Genomic DNA, 12,523 nt, shown 5'->3' with positions numbered 1-12,523 from the left:
CTTCTTGCTCTCCTTGTCTGAAGAGGCTAGAGGTGTACCCACACTCTTCCGGGTAGTTGTGACTACTAGTGAATCTGGTTTAAGCTGTCCTCCGATATATAATGGATCAGATGGTGCTGGCCGGAATAGTTTTGCTATTTGTGGATTGACTGCCCTGGTTTGGTTGGGCGTTTCAGGAGAGGGTTGTTCGAGATTTTGTATTTCGGTATTATCACTATAAACCGTATGGAAATCCTCAGAGAGGCACATAAACCATACACTAGACACTGTTATTTTAACAAGTGGAAGAGATTTGTAATTTGGTGTCAGTCAAAACAAATACACCCAATAGAATGTACTCCATCACACATTCTTCATTACGTGCTCCACTTACTAGACTCGGGGCTAGTTTGTAACTCTATCAAAGTTCACCTAGTGGCTCTATCCGCCTTCACCACTTCTCAAAGTAAGGTGTCCTGGTGGAAGGTCCCGGCCATTAATGCATTCATGGAGGGAGTTAAAAGACTCCACCCTACCGTTTCAAACCCGCCACCAGGGTGGGACCTAAATGTAGTTCTAGCAAAGCTCATAGGACCCCCCCGACCCCCTTTGAGCCTATGCATAAATCTAGCCTTAAACACCTCGCGTATAAGACAGCTTTTCTGGTGGTTATCACCTCCATAAGGAGAGTCGGTGAACTGCAAGCTTTGTCAGTGCAAAACCCTTCCTTTGTTATCCACAAAGACAAATTGGTATTAAGAACGCACCCTGGGTTTTCACCTAAGTTCCTTTCGAAGTTCGATGTCATTCAGGCCATCGAACTACCAGTTTTCTTTGAAAATCCATCAAGCTCAGCTGAGAAAAAGCTACAAAGAGGGTGGTCCTTTACTATGTAAACAAGACCAGACTGCTAAGGAAAACAGACCAACTGTTTGTCTCCATAGCTCCAGGCAGGGAAGGAGACAGTGTTTCCAAAAACGCCATCTCTAGATGGATAGTCAGATGCATACAGCACTGCTACTCTCTACCAAATAAAACACTGCCTTTTACACCAAGAGCACACTCCACCAGGGGTACAGGAGCTACCTTGGCTTTTATCGCTAACGTCCCGCTGGATGCCATTTGAGAAGCAGCTACATGGAGCTCATACCACACTTTTACTCAGCACTACTGCATTGACACTCCCTCTAAAGCAGATGATTCTCAGGTGGGACAAGTGGTGCTAAAACCACTGTTTGCCGCTGTACCCTCTCACAATCCACCACTTGATATAAGCAGATTCCACAAGCCTCAGAAGGGATATATTACTTGCTGTAATAATATTTCTGATGCTTGTATCTGCTTACATTCACTTGCCCCACCCTTCCTCCACTTGGAGTGGAAGGTGCATAGATGTTGTCTGGGCTTTATCTGATACATAATCTGCTTTACTGCACCTGCTTCATGCCACCTCATGCCACCTCATGTCAGAAACGAAACGATCTGAGGGACCTCGACGCGTGAAGCACCATGAGTACAGTGGACGTCACACTAGGGACAGTATTAGTGGCATGCCCTGTTCACGTCCCTTTTCAAGTTTAGAAAACAGCTGTAATCTAATGCTCTGCAGCTTCCACTAGATGTGAGCCCATGCATAGCATGTGAATCTAAGCACATACAAGCATCAGAAATATGATTATGGTGAGTAATGTATCATATATAAAAAGTCATGTGCGCATATGCATAAACATATATACATGTTTCTGCAAGGGGGTTACCTCTAGGGTAGGTAGGAAACTCCCATCATATAAAAGTGTATAATGGCAGGCGTAGTGTGCCAAGTGCTAAGATGCGAGCTGCTATGAACTTTGCCATGTGTGGCTCCATGGGTCTTTGTTGTAACTGGTGTGTGGGAGGACAGGCAACGTAGGTTGCCGAGCTGCATAGAGAAACACGCTGGTGGCTTTTCGTCAAATGGTACCTCACGGATAAGTGTTGTTGGCAACCAAATTGAAGGGTCATGATCTCTCAAAGACTAAGGGTGTCCTCTTGTTAAGGTCTTGCTTGTTAGACTGTAGTTTGTATATCAACCAGGCCTCCTTGTATGTTAGGGCATTTTTTATGTTGGTGTTTTTGCGTACTATATCCACCATCCACCACAGTCATCTGGGCAGTGTTGGAGTTCAATGAAGTGATTGACCAATGTGGCTGTTAGGACCTTACACCTGATCCTCGAACGGTGTTCTCCAATTCTTATGTTGATGGGGCGTGTTATCTTCCCCACATAGCGTAAGCCACATGGGCATTCAACGATGTATATGGATTTGCTGGTCTTGCAGTTGGAAAAGTGTCTTGGGGTCCATTCCTTACCTTGATGTCAAAAGTTTTCCTTTTTTTGTGAGGCGACATACCTTGCAGTGGCCACATGGATGGTGGCCCATAATTTCTCTTAGATCCCAAAGTGTACTTCTTGTTGCTTTTTTGCCACCGCGTGCATGTGTCAAATATTCTCAAGTTTTTTGCTCTTTTGAGGGCCATCCTAGGTAGGGGTTCTTCCGGCTTACTAAGCACAGCTTTTTTGATGACTGCAGCAAAAATCACAAACTTGAGAATATCGATAGTCCTCATCTTTAGCACACAGTTTAAGACAAAGGTGTGAAAAGCCACTCCCTTAATAGCTCGATAATTAGTCTACAGATATTCTCGCTACCCTTAGAAGTTGGTTTTTAGAGTGGGTAGAGTCTCTTGTAACCCAGGCACCACAAGGCTGCTGTAGTGGTATTCACACTTCGACGAAACATGAAAAAAATCCTAAAAAGAGAGCACCCTTTATTAGTCTTTTATACAGCAACCTTAATGTTACGAAGACAAAATCACTTTTTAGTGGACCAGCATAAATGTGCAGATGGCAAGATATATGCATTAGCTTTCAGAAATACCTACGACCTGTAATGGCATCGTCACAGGACAAGACTTCTCTTCCAGTGCATTATTAACTGTGGGCACCAGCGGGCTCGGATAACTGCCATCAACTCTCGGGGCGGACGGTGCACAACCGTCCATGAAGCTGATGCATATTTTATTTTTGGATTTCATTTTTTTGTTTAAAGCGCAGACGTAGCTCCAGAACAGTGGGGCGCTGTACAGAGTGTGGGTAGCCGGAATTTGGGCTGGCATCTTTTAGCAGTAGTGCAGTCTGTGTGTCGGCCTGTGCGTCCATTTGAATTAGTCCTTGGTCAGGTGTTGTTAAATAGCGATGTTTTGAGAGATTTGCATTGAGCTACTGAAATATTTTGCTGGCTTTACCCTAAAGCGAATTTGTGCACCTTACCATTTTAGAAAGCTGTGAGCCAACTAAGTATCAAAGAACTCCAATCGGAAAAATGTAGAACATCTAAGAATCTGTTGATTTAGGTTTTCAGAATCTATTATCTGACATGCAGAGAGCTCACTAGCTGGCAGTCTCCTGTGCCAGGGCTGCCTGATGGTGGAGGCCGGGGCATACTGGGAAACCAAACGGCTCATACCATAATTTCTGCACATTTCTCTGCCTACTCCTACCACAAGCCTACATGAACTACATACAGCTTTTATACTTGCTTTATCATGGATGTTCAGCACCATTACCCATTGCAATTCATTGATTGCGCTCTAGCACCCCTGTGTCGGTTCATTTTGCCACCTCGATTTATATAATTCCTCTTTCTGTAGCCTTAAAAAGCTTGCTTTCTTTCTAGTATTAAAGTGTGGTATGTACACTTTTAGCCACACCATCATCATCATCATCATCATCATCATAAGGCTTTTATTCGACAGTTAAGTCATTTGCCAGATAACACATACAAATCTCAACATTTACGATAATTAGATAAAAACACATCAGTTAATAGCCAACCTGGGTAAAGTGTATATAACATATGACCCAGATAAACCATCATCATAATGTCACGAGCTGTTGCTTTCTTCCATTAGATTCCATTCAATGTATGATTCACGTACAAATATCAATAATTCCATGATTCTCGGGCGTGTGTGCAAAAAGCAATGGCGGTGCATTTTAGTATTAAAGTATGGTATGTACAATTGTAGCCACATATTGAGTATCAGCATAAGTCTTAACAAATGCCATTAAAGCACAACCTTCCCAAAATTCATGATCACAGTGCTTATTATTCACAAAATAGACCCTTCATTGTCATTTCACATTTTATTTTATTTAATTGTTCATTTATAACGTGCTTAACACCAACGAGTGGTTTCTAAGCGTGGGTCGGGATTCGACCGTGTTGCTTCCAAGACAAACGTGTTGCCCCTCCGCTATCCTTCCTCCCCTGCATATATGTATAGAAAGCAAAATTAGGTGCCGTTTCAAGTGCTAGTGTTCCATTCAAATGTACCGAGCAGTTTTTGTTTTGTACTTTCAAATTGTCCATTAGCTTTCCACAATCGATGTAATTTGTGATATCACTGTGTAGAAACGTTAGTAAAATGAATAATCCTTTGTAGGGGCTAAATCGCTCTATCAGTTTCCGTAAAGTCTAACACATGCTAATGCTAGGAATGTGCACAGGGTGGATAGAACGCCACGTTACCTTCTCTCCACCAATGGCTATGTCACAGGTGATGCACACGCGACCCCTTCGTTCCAAAACAAAAAATATGCGACTGGGGAAAACCTAAAAAAACGTTTGTAGTTTACCACGACCTATTTAAAAGGACCAGACAGCATTTTTTAGAAATCGAAGTGTTGGACTTTTATCAAAGAAGACATGCAACAACACATTTTCTGGAGGGAGTTGCTTCGATCAACTGGGGGAATTAAATAAGTACAGTCAGCTAAGTCTAAGCATCTTAACTAGGTCTACAGTTGTACCACCCATTTTCCCGTTTGCAAAATGTGTTTGAAAAACGAGTAAGTTAACTATGAGAGGGGTGTTTATACACTCAAACATGCCAGTCCTTTGGGCAACCTTCACTGATTAGTTTGATGGAAAATGTATAATTGTTTAACGTGTGTGCGTGAGACAGTTTTTGTTGTTACATGTGTGCGTGTTTGTACATGAATGTGTAGATAAGAAGAAAACGTGTTAAGTGCTTAATGCATGTCTCTATCGGATCGTTTCCAACACATGTTTACTGGGGTATTTTTGTGTTACCTACTGGTCACTTTTAAATATAATTTTGGTATATATGGTTAAATGGCTTTAAATGGCACGAGAAATCGCGGTGGGCTCTAACAAGGAAAGTGCATGGTGGGGGGAAATCAATGAGACCTCCTACAAGGGGCGAGACCTAAGTACTTGATGGAGGAGGCAGGGCGTGCAAGAGGTGATAGTGTTGCCTTTTTTTAAGACATCAATGGGAGAGCCGTGTACATTGCTAGTGTTCTTTAAGAAACCATAGTGGGAGGCCGTGGCAGAAAAAGCCATTCTAGGAAAGGCCTGCCCACTAAGGCTTGGGATGGTGGGGAAGCTCTGCGTTCATAAACAATTTCTGGAGAACGCAGGCCCACTTAAAGCCCTGGTTAAACAAGAACATCTTATTGAAAGTATAATTCGGTATTTAACAAACTGCATAGCCTCATTCGCTCTGAATTGTTTTTATTTATATTCATCGTTAGAAATTGGAAAGCTAGCCGTTTAAAATGATATGTATATTCTGTTTAGAAGCACAATGAAAGAAAGACGGCATCGGGCTGTCTGTCTTCAATTTAATGCAGAATCGCTCAAATATTTGCGTTTCTTTTTCAGAGAACATCCCAGAGGAGCTGAAGGACCCGTTTTACACGGACCAGTATGAGCAGGAGCACATTAAGCCACCAGTGCTGAAGGTGCTGCTGTCCAGCGAGCTCTACTGCCGCGTCTGCAGCCTCATTCTAAAAGGGGATCAAGTGGCCGCGCTGCAGGGGCACCAGCCTGTGATCCAAGCCCTGTCTCAGAAAGGCATTTATGTTATGGAGAGCGACGACACGCCGGTTGCTGATTCTGATCTTAGCAGCGCGCCCATCAAAATGGTGAGTCCATGCTTCTATGAGACTTTTTTCTTCCCATGCATTGTCCAATGGTTACTTTTAATTTCCGAGAGAGCAGCTTTTGAAGACCGTGGGGTTCGGCGGAAAGTGGTGTGAAGAGTTGGGCTAAGGGTCGGTAGGGGGTGTAATATGGGGTGGGGTGAAGAGGTCGTGGGGTAATTGAAAGATGATGGGGACATGTGGGAGTTGGTTGGTTGGTTGGGTGGGGGGGTGTAGTGAGTTGTTGGGCTGTTGTTGGCTGAGTGGTGTGAGCTGGTAAGGTTGGAGTGGGAGCTGGGTGAATAGGAAGTGGTGGTGGTTGAGGGTTGATGATGGATAGAATTAGTTGGGGTGGTTGAGATGATTAAGGTGGGTGAGGTGGTCAGTTGGGGTGGGTGGCATGTCTTGGATACGGCATGACTGGCGTGTGGGTATTGAGGTTGAGTGGCCCGTTGGACTGTGTGTAAAGTGGGGTGAGGTTGCAGGGTTGGGTGAATCGAGATTAGGCGTGGCATAAGGGAGGTTGAGGTGGTGTGTGCTTGGCAGAGGTGGGGTAGGTTGGAGTGAGATGGCTGGGGAAATGTTGGCAAGTCGGGTGAGTGGAAGAGGTTGTGGTGTGAGGGTGAGTGGGGCAAGTTTGGGGTGGGTGAGGTGGGTTGATCTGGTGGACATTGGCTGGGTGGGGGTGGTGCCAAGTAGTGGGGCTGAGGACGAGGTTGTGGGGGGTGCTGGTGGTGTGAGGCTGGGGTATGTGGTGTGTGATGTTGGACGTGGGTGGTGCAGTTGTGGGATGTGTGAGGGTGGGTTATGGTCAGTTTGATCTTAAAATAGCTTGCATTCCGCCATGGAGGCCTTTTGTTCTGTGGCTGGCCAGTTGGTCATATACACAGGCTCCAGTGTCTGTAAATATTAATTGTAATTAGGTCGGGTGAGCTGGTCCACCTCTAACTGAGGCAGGGTGTCTTTGAAATCCAGGGGGCATCAAGCCTTTTCCCAGGTATGAATCGGGGACGGGTGAAGAAGAGGGAAACTAGTTCTGCAGCAGCAGCCCAGGTCTGGCATGATTCCAGTGGGCAGGGTATATCTGTTGCAGTAAGGTGGTAATGGGATATGCATCCACCTGCAGCAATAGCAGCAGCGGCTGCGGGCTGTCCATCCATGCAGCCAGCCATTGTTCAAGCACAGCAACACAAGTGAATGACCCTAGGGGCATGTGCATTCGGAACTGCCCCCACAAGACGAATCCTCCCTAGCCCTGCACACCACCACACTTCTACCATCAGCTGTTGTCTTGTGCTGTTGCTCTAGGCTGCATAACAGACCTCGTTGGTCTGGAGGCTTCCTCTTACACTGACCCAGCACAGTGCCCGAATGGAAGCTTTGCACCTTCCATGTACATCCCTGGACCATGCTTTAGAAGTTTGGGCTACCCACCACTACTGGGCAAGATGGCAAACATTTTGATTTTTAGAAACTAGATTACAGCAGGGCAATCTGGCTGCGTCAGTGGCAGAGTGCAGTTTCCTGTCAGTGTGAGATCCGCGAGTCCAGAAAGTAAGTCATTCCAACAGAGAGCGTTCAAAAAGCACGAAAACCCAGGTGAGTTGCATTTCAAAGCGTAATTTGAATATCAGACTATTAGTACTGTGTTAACTTACTCCTTGCGAAATAAGTCAAGAAGCACTGTGTTATGGTTTCAGATATCTGGATGCCATGCTATATGGCAGAGTCCGTAATGAGTGCTTTGAGGTCGGAGTGGAATCCGATACGCGTGACATATGAGTGTTCCAGGAGTGACGGTTACAATTGGGTTTGATAGGTGTGGATGGGCAGTGGTCTTTGCCTCGTATCTGCTTCCCTCTAAATGTGGACTTAACTTGCGTGCTGAAACTGTGCCTGTCAGTGGAGGCTGCCAAAATGGCTATTGTGGAGGCTCGGGCCCTCCCCAGGAGCCGTTTACTCAGCAACAGGCAGTGAATGAATAATGACATCGCCAAATCGGAGTCTGGGCTGGTCATCACGTTGGATGTGCACGAGGGGGCGGAGCATTACCGGCGTGCCTGCTCGCTGGTTACCTAGGAGATCACGTTAAAGAGGAACACGAGATATGCACACGATCTTGGTGATGGTTTTCATGGTTGTGCAACAAACTGTGCAGTGGGTGAGCGATTCGTGGGTAAGCTTAGGATTCCTGCATTGGGTGTACAGTGCAGCAGGAGGAGTCTTGATCCTGGATGGTAGAAGGGAAGAAAAGTAGGAAGAGTGTGAAGGGCCTAAAATGAAGCGGAGAACATTTTATTTAAGATGAGAGTGAAAAGACAGCTACGGAAGAGAAGAAAGAGGAGAAGAAATAGTAGCAAGGGGAAAGTGAAAAATGGTGACGGATGGATGAATTGTAGATCGATTTTAAGGGACTAAGGCGGGAGGCAGGAAGTCTGAAGAGAAGACGGGAGCAGTACAAGAGGCAGGAAAAGATGACAGAGGAGATGAGCAACTTGGATGTGTGAAATGTATGAAAGGGTCGGGGTGGTGACCCCTACAGGAGCAGGAAAGGAGATGTAGAGTGCAAAAGAAAGAGGAGTCTAAATGAACATCGGGACACGTAGCGAGGGGCTCTGCCCTATTACCAGGCCTACGCCTGAGGGGGGCGCTTCATCGCAGCTCAGACAGCACTACCAGCATCATGGCGGAGGGCCAACTGCCTTCCAGGCGAACGCCAGAGGTGCAGGGAGGGACACAGCCTACACCTACCAGCAAACCGGCCTGAACCAAGTCCATGTCATCCAAGGATCTACGTGCAGAAGGTGCAAACAAAATGGTGGCGCACAGGGACAAGATGGCAGCGCACAGGGACAAGATGGCAGCCAGGCCAGAGTCCTGCCAATCAGACAAACCCCAAAGGCAGGAAAACATTAACTACCAGACCAGAGGCCCGGCCCTCCGGAGAGTCTGCAAGGCAGGAAACCACTGCCACGTCAGAATGGGTTCCGGTGCCTCTGGTCATTTATTGCACAACTTATCCAACTATCACGGGACAAGCGCGATACACAGAAGCGTTGTTCTCGCATACCGCAGGCAGCCAGCAGTTCATGTACCCACAGCAGGCGCCGGTCCAGGAGCGCTCCCAGCCAGCCTACGATACCCTGCAGATGGTTAACATCTTGAGGGGCATTGTGCAGGAAATAGTACCGCCCATGCTTCCTCAGCAGCCGGTGCAGTGTAACCCTTGCCACTGTCACAGCCTGGGACACAGATGGCTCCGGTAACAGCACCCCCGCCTCCAACTACAATACCCTTGCAGCCTCGAAAGCATGAATCTACGGCAGTGGAACCAATGGCCACCACAGAAACGGGGGGGATCAGCAGGACACTGATGACTAGGAGCAGGACACACCTTCGTCGGCAAGGGCATTCCATGACTGGATCGCTGGCCTGGCGGAATACCTTGGCATCCCACAGCAGCAAAAAGAACAGCCAGAGACGCGAGTCTTGGCGGATGTCCTCAATATCATGGCATAGTCTAGATCTGGGATTCCACTGCAGAGGCCAAGTTGTTGGCGCAAGACATTATGATGCGGCAAGTAGAGCCGTCTGGGTGGCCACATACATGATGAGGACGGTCTGGCTGAAGGCAAGTAGATTCAACCCTGACGTCCTGGAGAGAATCCTGGATCTCCCCTTCGAGGGAGGTAATTTGCTCCACTACACCACAGATGAGGAGCTGGACAAAAAGAAAAGCAGCTCCCAGACAGCCAAATCCTTGGCTATTCTTACCAAACCAGCAACAAAAAACATTGGGCAGGGCCAGTCTAGGTTGGACAAGGGCAGGACCTTTGGCGGGTTCTGGGGCTTCCAAGAACGACTGGCCAGACAACCTGACTGGTCCCCCAGCCAGCACAGGCGGAAGCACCAGAAGTCTTCCCATGAAGGTTACTTTCATCCCCCCTCCCGGGCCCCAGTCACAGAACCAAAGAAGCACTAACGGGACATTCGAGATCCACAACACCCCAGTTGGGGGCAGGTTGGCTCTCCACAGTCAGGCTTGGAGGGCATGATTTGTGGACGCCTGGGTGATCTTTGTACTCTCACATCTTTGCTATTCAGAAAAAGAACCAGGATGGCCTGCAAGTGGTCCTAGATCTTTCCTCCTTAAATCTATACCTGCCGCTACAGAAATTCAAAATGGTGACTCCAGCTTTAATAGCAGAGACGCTGTGTGGGGGTAAGGGGGCTGGACGTGCTCCCTGCATCTGAAGGTCACATATTTACACGTTCTCAGGTTTTGGGTCATGGGACTGCATTTCCAATACAAGGTACTACCATTCGGCCTGAACTCAGCGCCCAGGGTCTTCACAAGGCTCATGAATGCAGTTGCGGGTCTATTCCGTTCAAAGGGCCATCGTGTATACCTGTACCTGGACGACTGGCTAGTCTGAGCAGAGTCTCTGGAGTAAGTCAGGTATTCAGTTCCCAGGCTCATAACCACACTCTACGAACTGGGGTTCTCACTCTACTTCCAGAAGTCGCACCTAGAACCGATGCAAACACTGGTGTTCTTGGGTCTTCAGTGGGACACACAGAGGCAAATGGTGTTCCCCATGAGGTAAAAGGTGGCAACTATCAAGGCCGCTGTGGATCACTTCCTCACTGGGGAAGTAACAATGGCATGGTGGTACCAGCACCTATTGGGTGTCTTGGCAGCCTGTCTCCTGGCCGTCCCCTACACCATGCTACAGATTAGAAGGCTGCAGGTACATTTTTCGGCACCCTAGGACCAGGAATCGGGAGATCAGGCGGCACTGATCGCCATAACTGCTCATTTGCGCCAAGATCTGGAGTGGTGGAGATAGGAGTCCAACCTCTGGGCGAGCAACCCATTCAGACTGCCCCTTGCGGACCACCCTATTACAACAGACTCCTCCCTCAATGGGGGACCACCCTGAGAGAGCATGCTGTACATGGTTTATGGTCAAGGGACCGGCAGAACCATATCAATGGGTTTGGAAATTATGGCTATCTGGCTCGCACTCTGGGCATTCCTCTCCATCAAGGGCAGAGTGGTGTGCTTTCAGATGGACAACTCTACCTTAATGTATTACCTCAACAAGCGGGGGGGGAGGGGCACGAGATTGCTGCTTCTGTGCAAGCTGGCAGTAGAAATCTGGGAATGGGCCATTGCTCAAGAAGTCTGGCTTTTGGCAGTACACCTTCCGGGAGAGTCAGATCTGGAGGCCGATGGCCTCAGCCGGCTAGGCTCGGACAACTACGAGTGGCAGCTGAACAAGAAGGTACTTATGGATATTTTCAGCTGGTGGGGGCACCCGAGCATAGACCTGTTTACGACAGAGCAACCGGATGTGCTCGCGGTTCGCCTCCTGGGGTGATCGGGGCCAGAGCACCATGGGGGATGCACCGCAGATCCAATGGAAAGTAATGGAATGTGGGCCTAAGCGTTCCCCCGACCCCTCTTCTCTACAAAGTCCTGGGCGAGATCAGGGTTCTCGGACCAGCTACAGTGGTCTGACCAACCTCTGGTTTCCCTGCCTCTCGGACCGGACCCTCCTGGTACAGCAGGGGAGAGTGGTGATCCACCCCCTCATCCCCCCTGGAGAAATCAGCCCTAGCAGCTTGGTCCCGGAGCAGGTAACGCTTCAACATCTCCATCTGGAAATCATCCCAGGAGACAGGCTACACGGAACGTATAAAAGAAAATGGACCAGATTCTGTTTCTGCTAAGGAAAATGGAGCAGACCCTCTGACATGCATGCTGCACCAGGTGCTATCATTCTTGGCTTATTTAGCTAGATCAGGGGTCCCGGAGGACACATGCTGGACATACCTGGCGGCCATAGGCGCATACAGGAACTCTGACAAGTCTACATGTTCTTCATCCAGCCCAGTAGTCAAGGCATTAAGTGGGGATAACAAAACTATACCCCCCAATAAAGTGCCTGCACCCAGCCTGGGACGTGATATACTCTGGCGCACAAACCTTTTGAGCCGATAGCTACAGTAGACATCAAGTTAGTCACTCTCAAGACAGCGCTCCTGGTGGGCCTCACCTCGGCTGGCAGAGTCTGCGAGATCCAGGCTCTAGTGGCCACAGAGCCCTACACGGCATTTCATCAGGAAAAGGTGGTGCTTCACACTCATCCTTGGTTCCTCCCAAATGTCGTCTCATCTTTCCATCTCAGCAAGGAGATTGTGCTTCTGTGAGAAACCAGAAGGTTTATCACCCACTAGTCCCCGAGGATCTGTCATCCAGGTAGCTAGGACACAGCCATCGCTTTTGGATCCAGTTCCTGGGGGGTGGACCAGTGCGGGAGGATCACCTGGATGAGGGGTCTTCAGGGAATGGGGAGTGGGACACCAGATGGTGAAATGCGGTATCCCCTTCCTTTTTAACACCTTTATCCCACCCTACCCATTAGGACATTTAGGAACTCTACCTCCAGGCCCCTTTTACAGCACAAACACTTTCTCACTGACTGCCTGCTCTAAGGGAACACAGACTAACACCTGAGCCAGATACCTGACGTGTCCCAATACAATGGT

General features: G+C 48.1%; 1 protein-coding gene across 4 annotated transcripts in view; it reads left to right on the top strand.

The window, feature by feature from the left end:
- CAMSAP1 (calmodulin regulated spectrin associated protein 1) overlaps positions 1–12,523 on the top strand; it is a 1,201,485-nt gene that overhangs the window by 240,701 nt on the left and 948,261 nt on the right. For all 4 annotated transcript variants that reach the window (XM_069609553.1, XM_069609551.1, XM_069609554.1 and 1 more), the window contains exon 3: positions 5,709–5,971. In XM_069609553.1, the coding sequence (XP_069465654.1) occupies positions 5,709–5,971 (263 nt within the window). The remainder of the gene's footprint in view (positions 1–5,708; positions 5,972–12,523) is intronic.

The sequence above is a fragment of the Ambystoma mexicanum genome, chromosome 8 (assembly GCF_040938575.1).
Source record: "Ambystoma mexicanum isolate Mex_15411 chromosome 8, UKY_AmexF1_1, whole genome shotgun sequence".
Classification (NCBI taxonomy): domain Eukaryota; kingdom Metazoa; phylum Chordata; class Amphibia; order Caudata; family Ambystomatidae; genus Ambystoma; species Ambystoma mexicanum.
The sequence above is the reverse complement of the archived record's forward strand: the minus strand, read 5'-3'. Positions and strand labels throughout refer to the sequence as shown.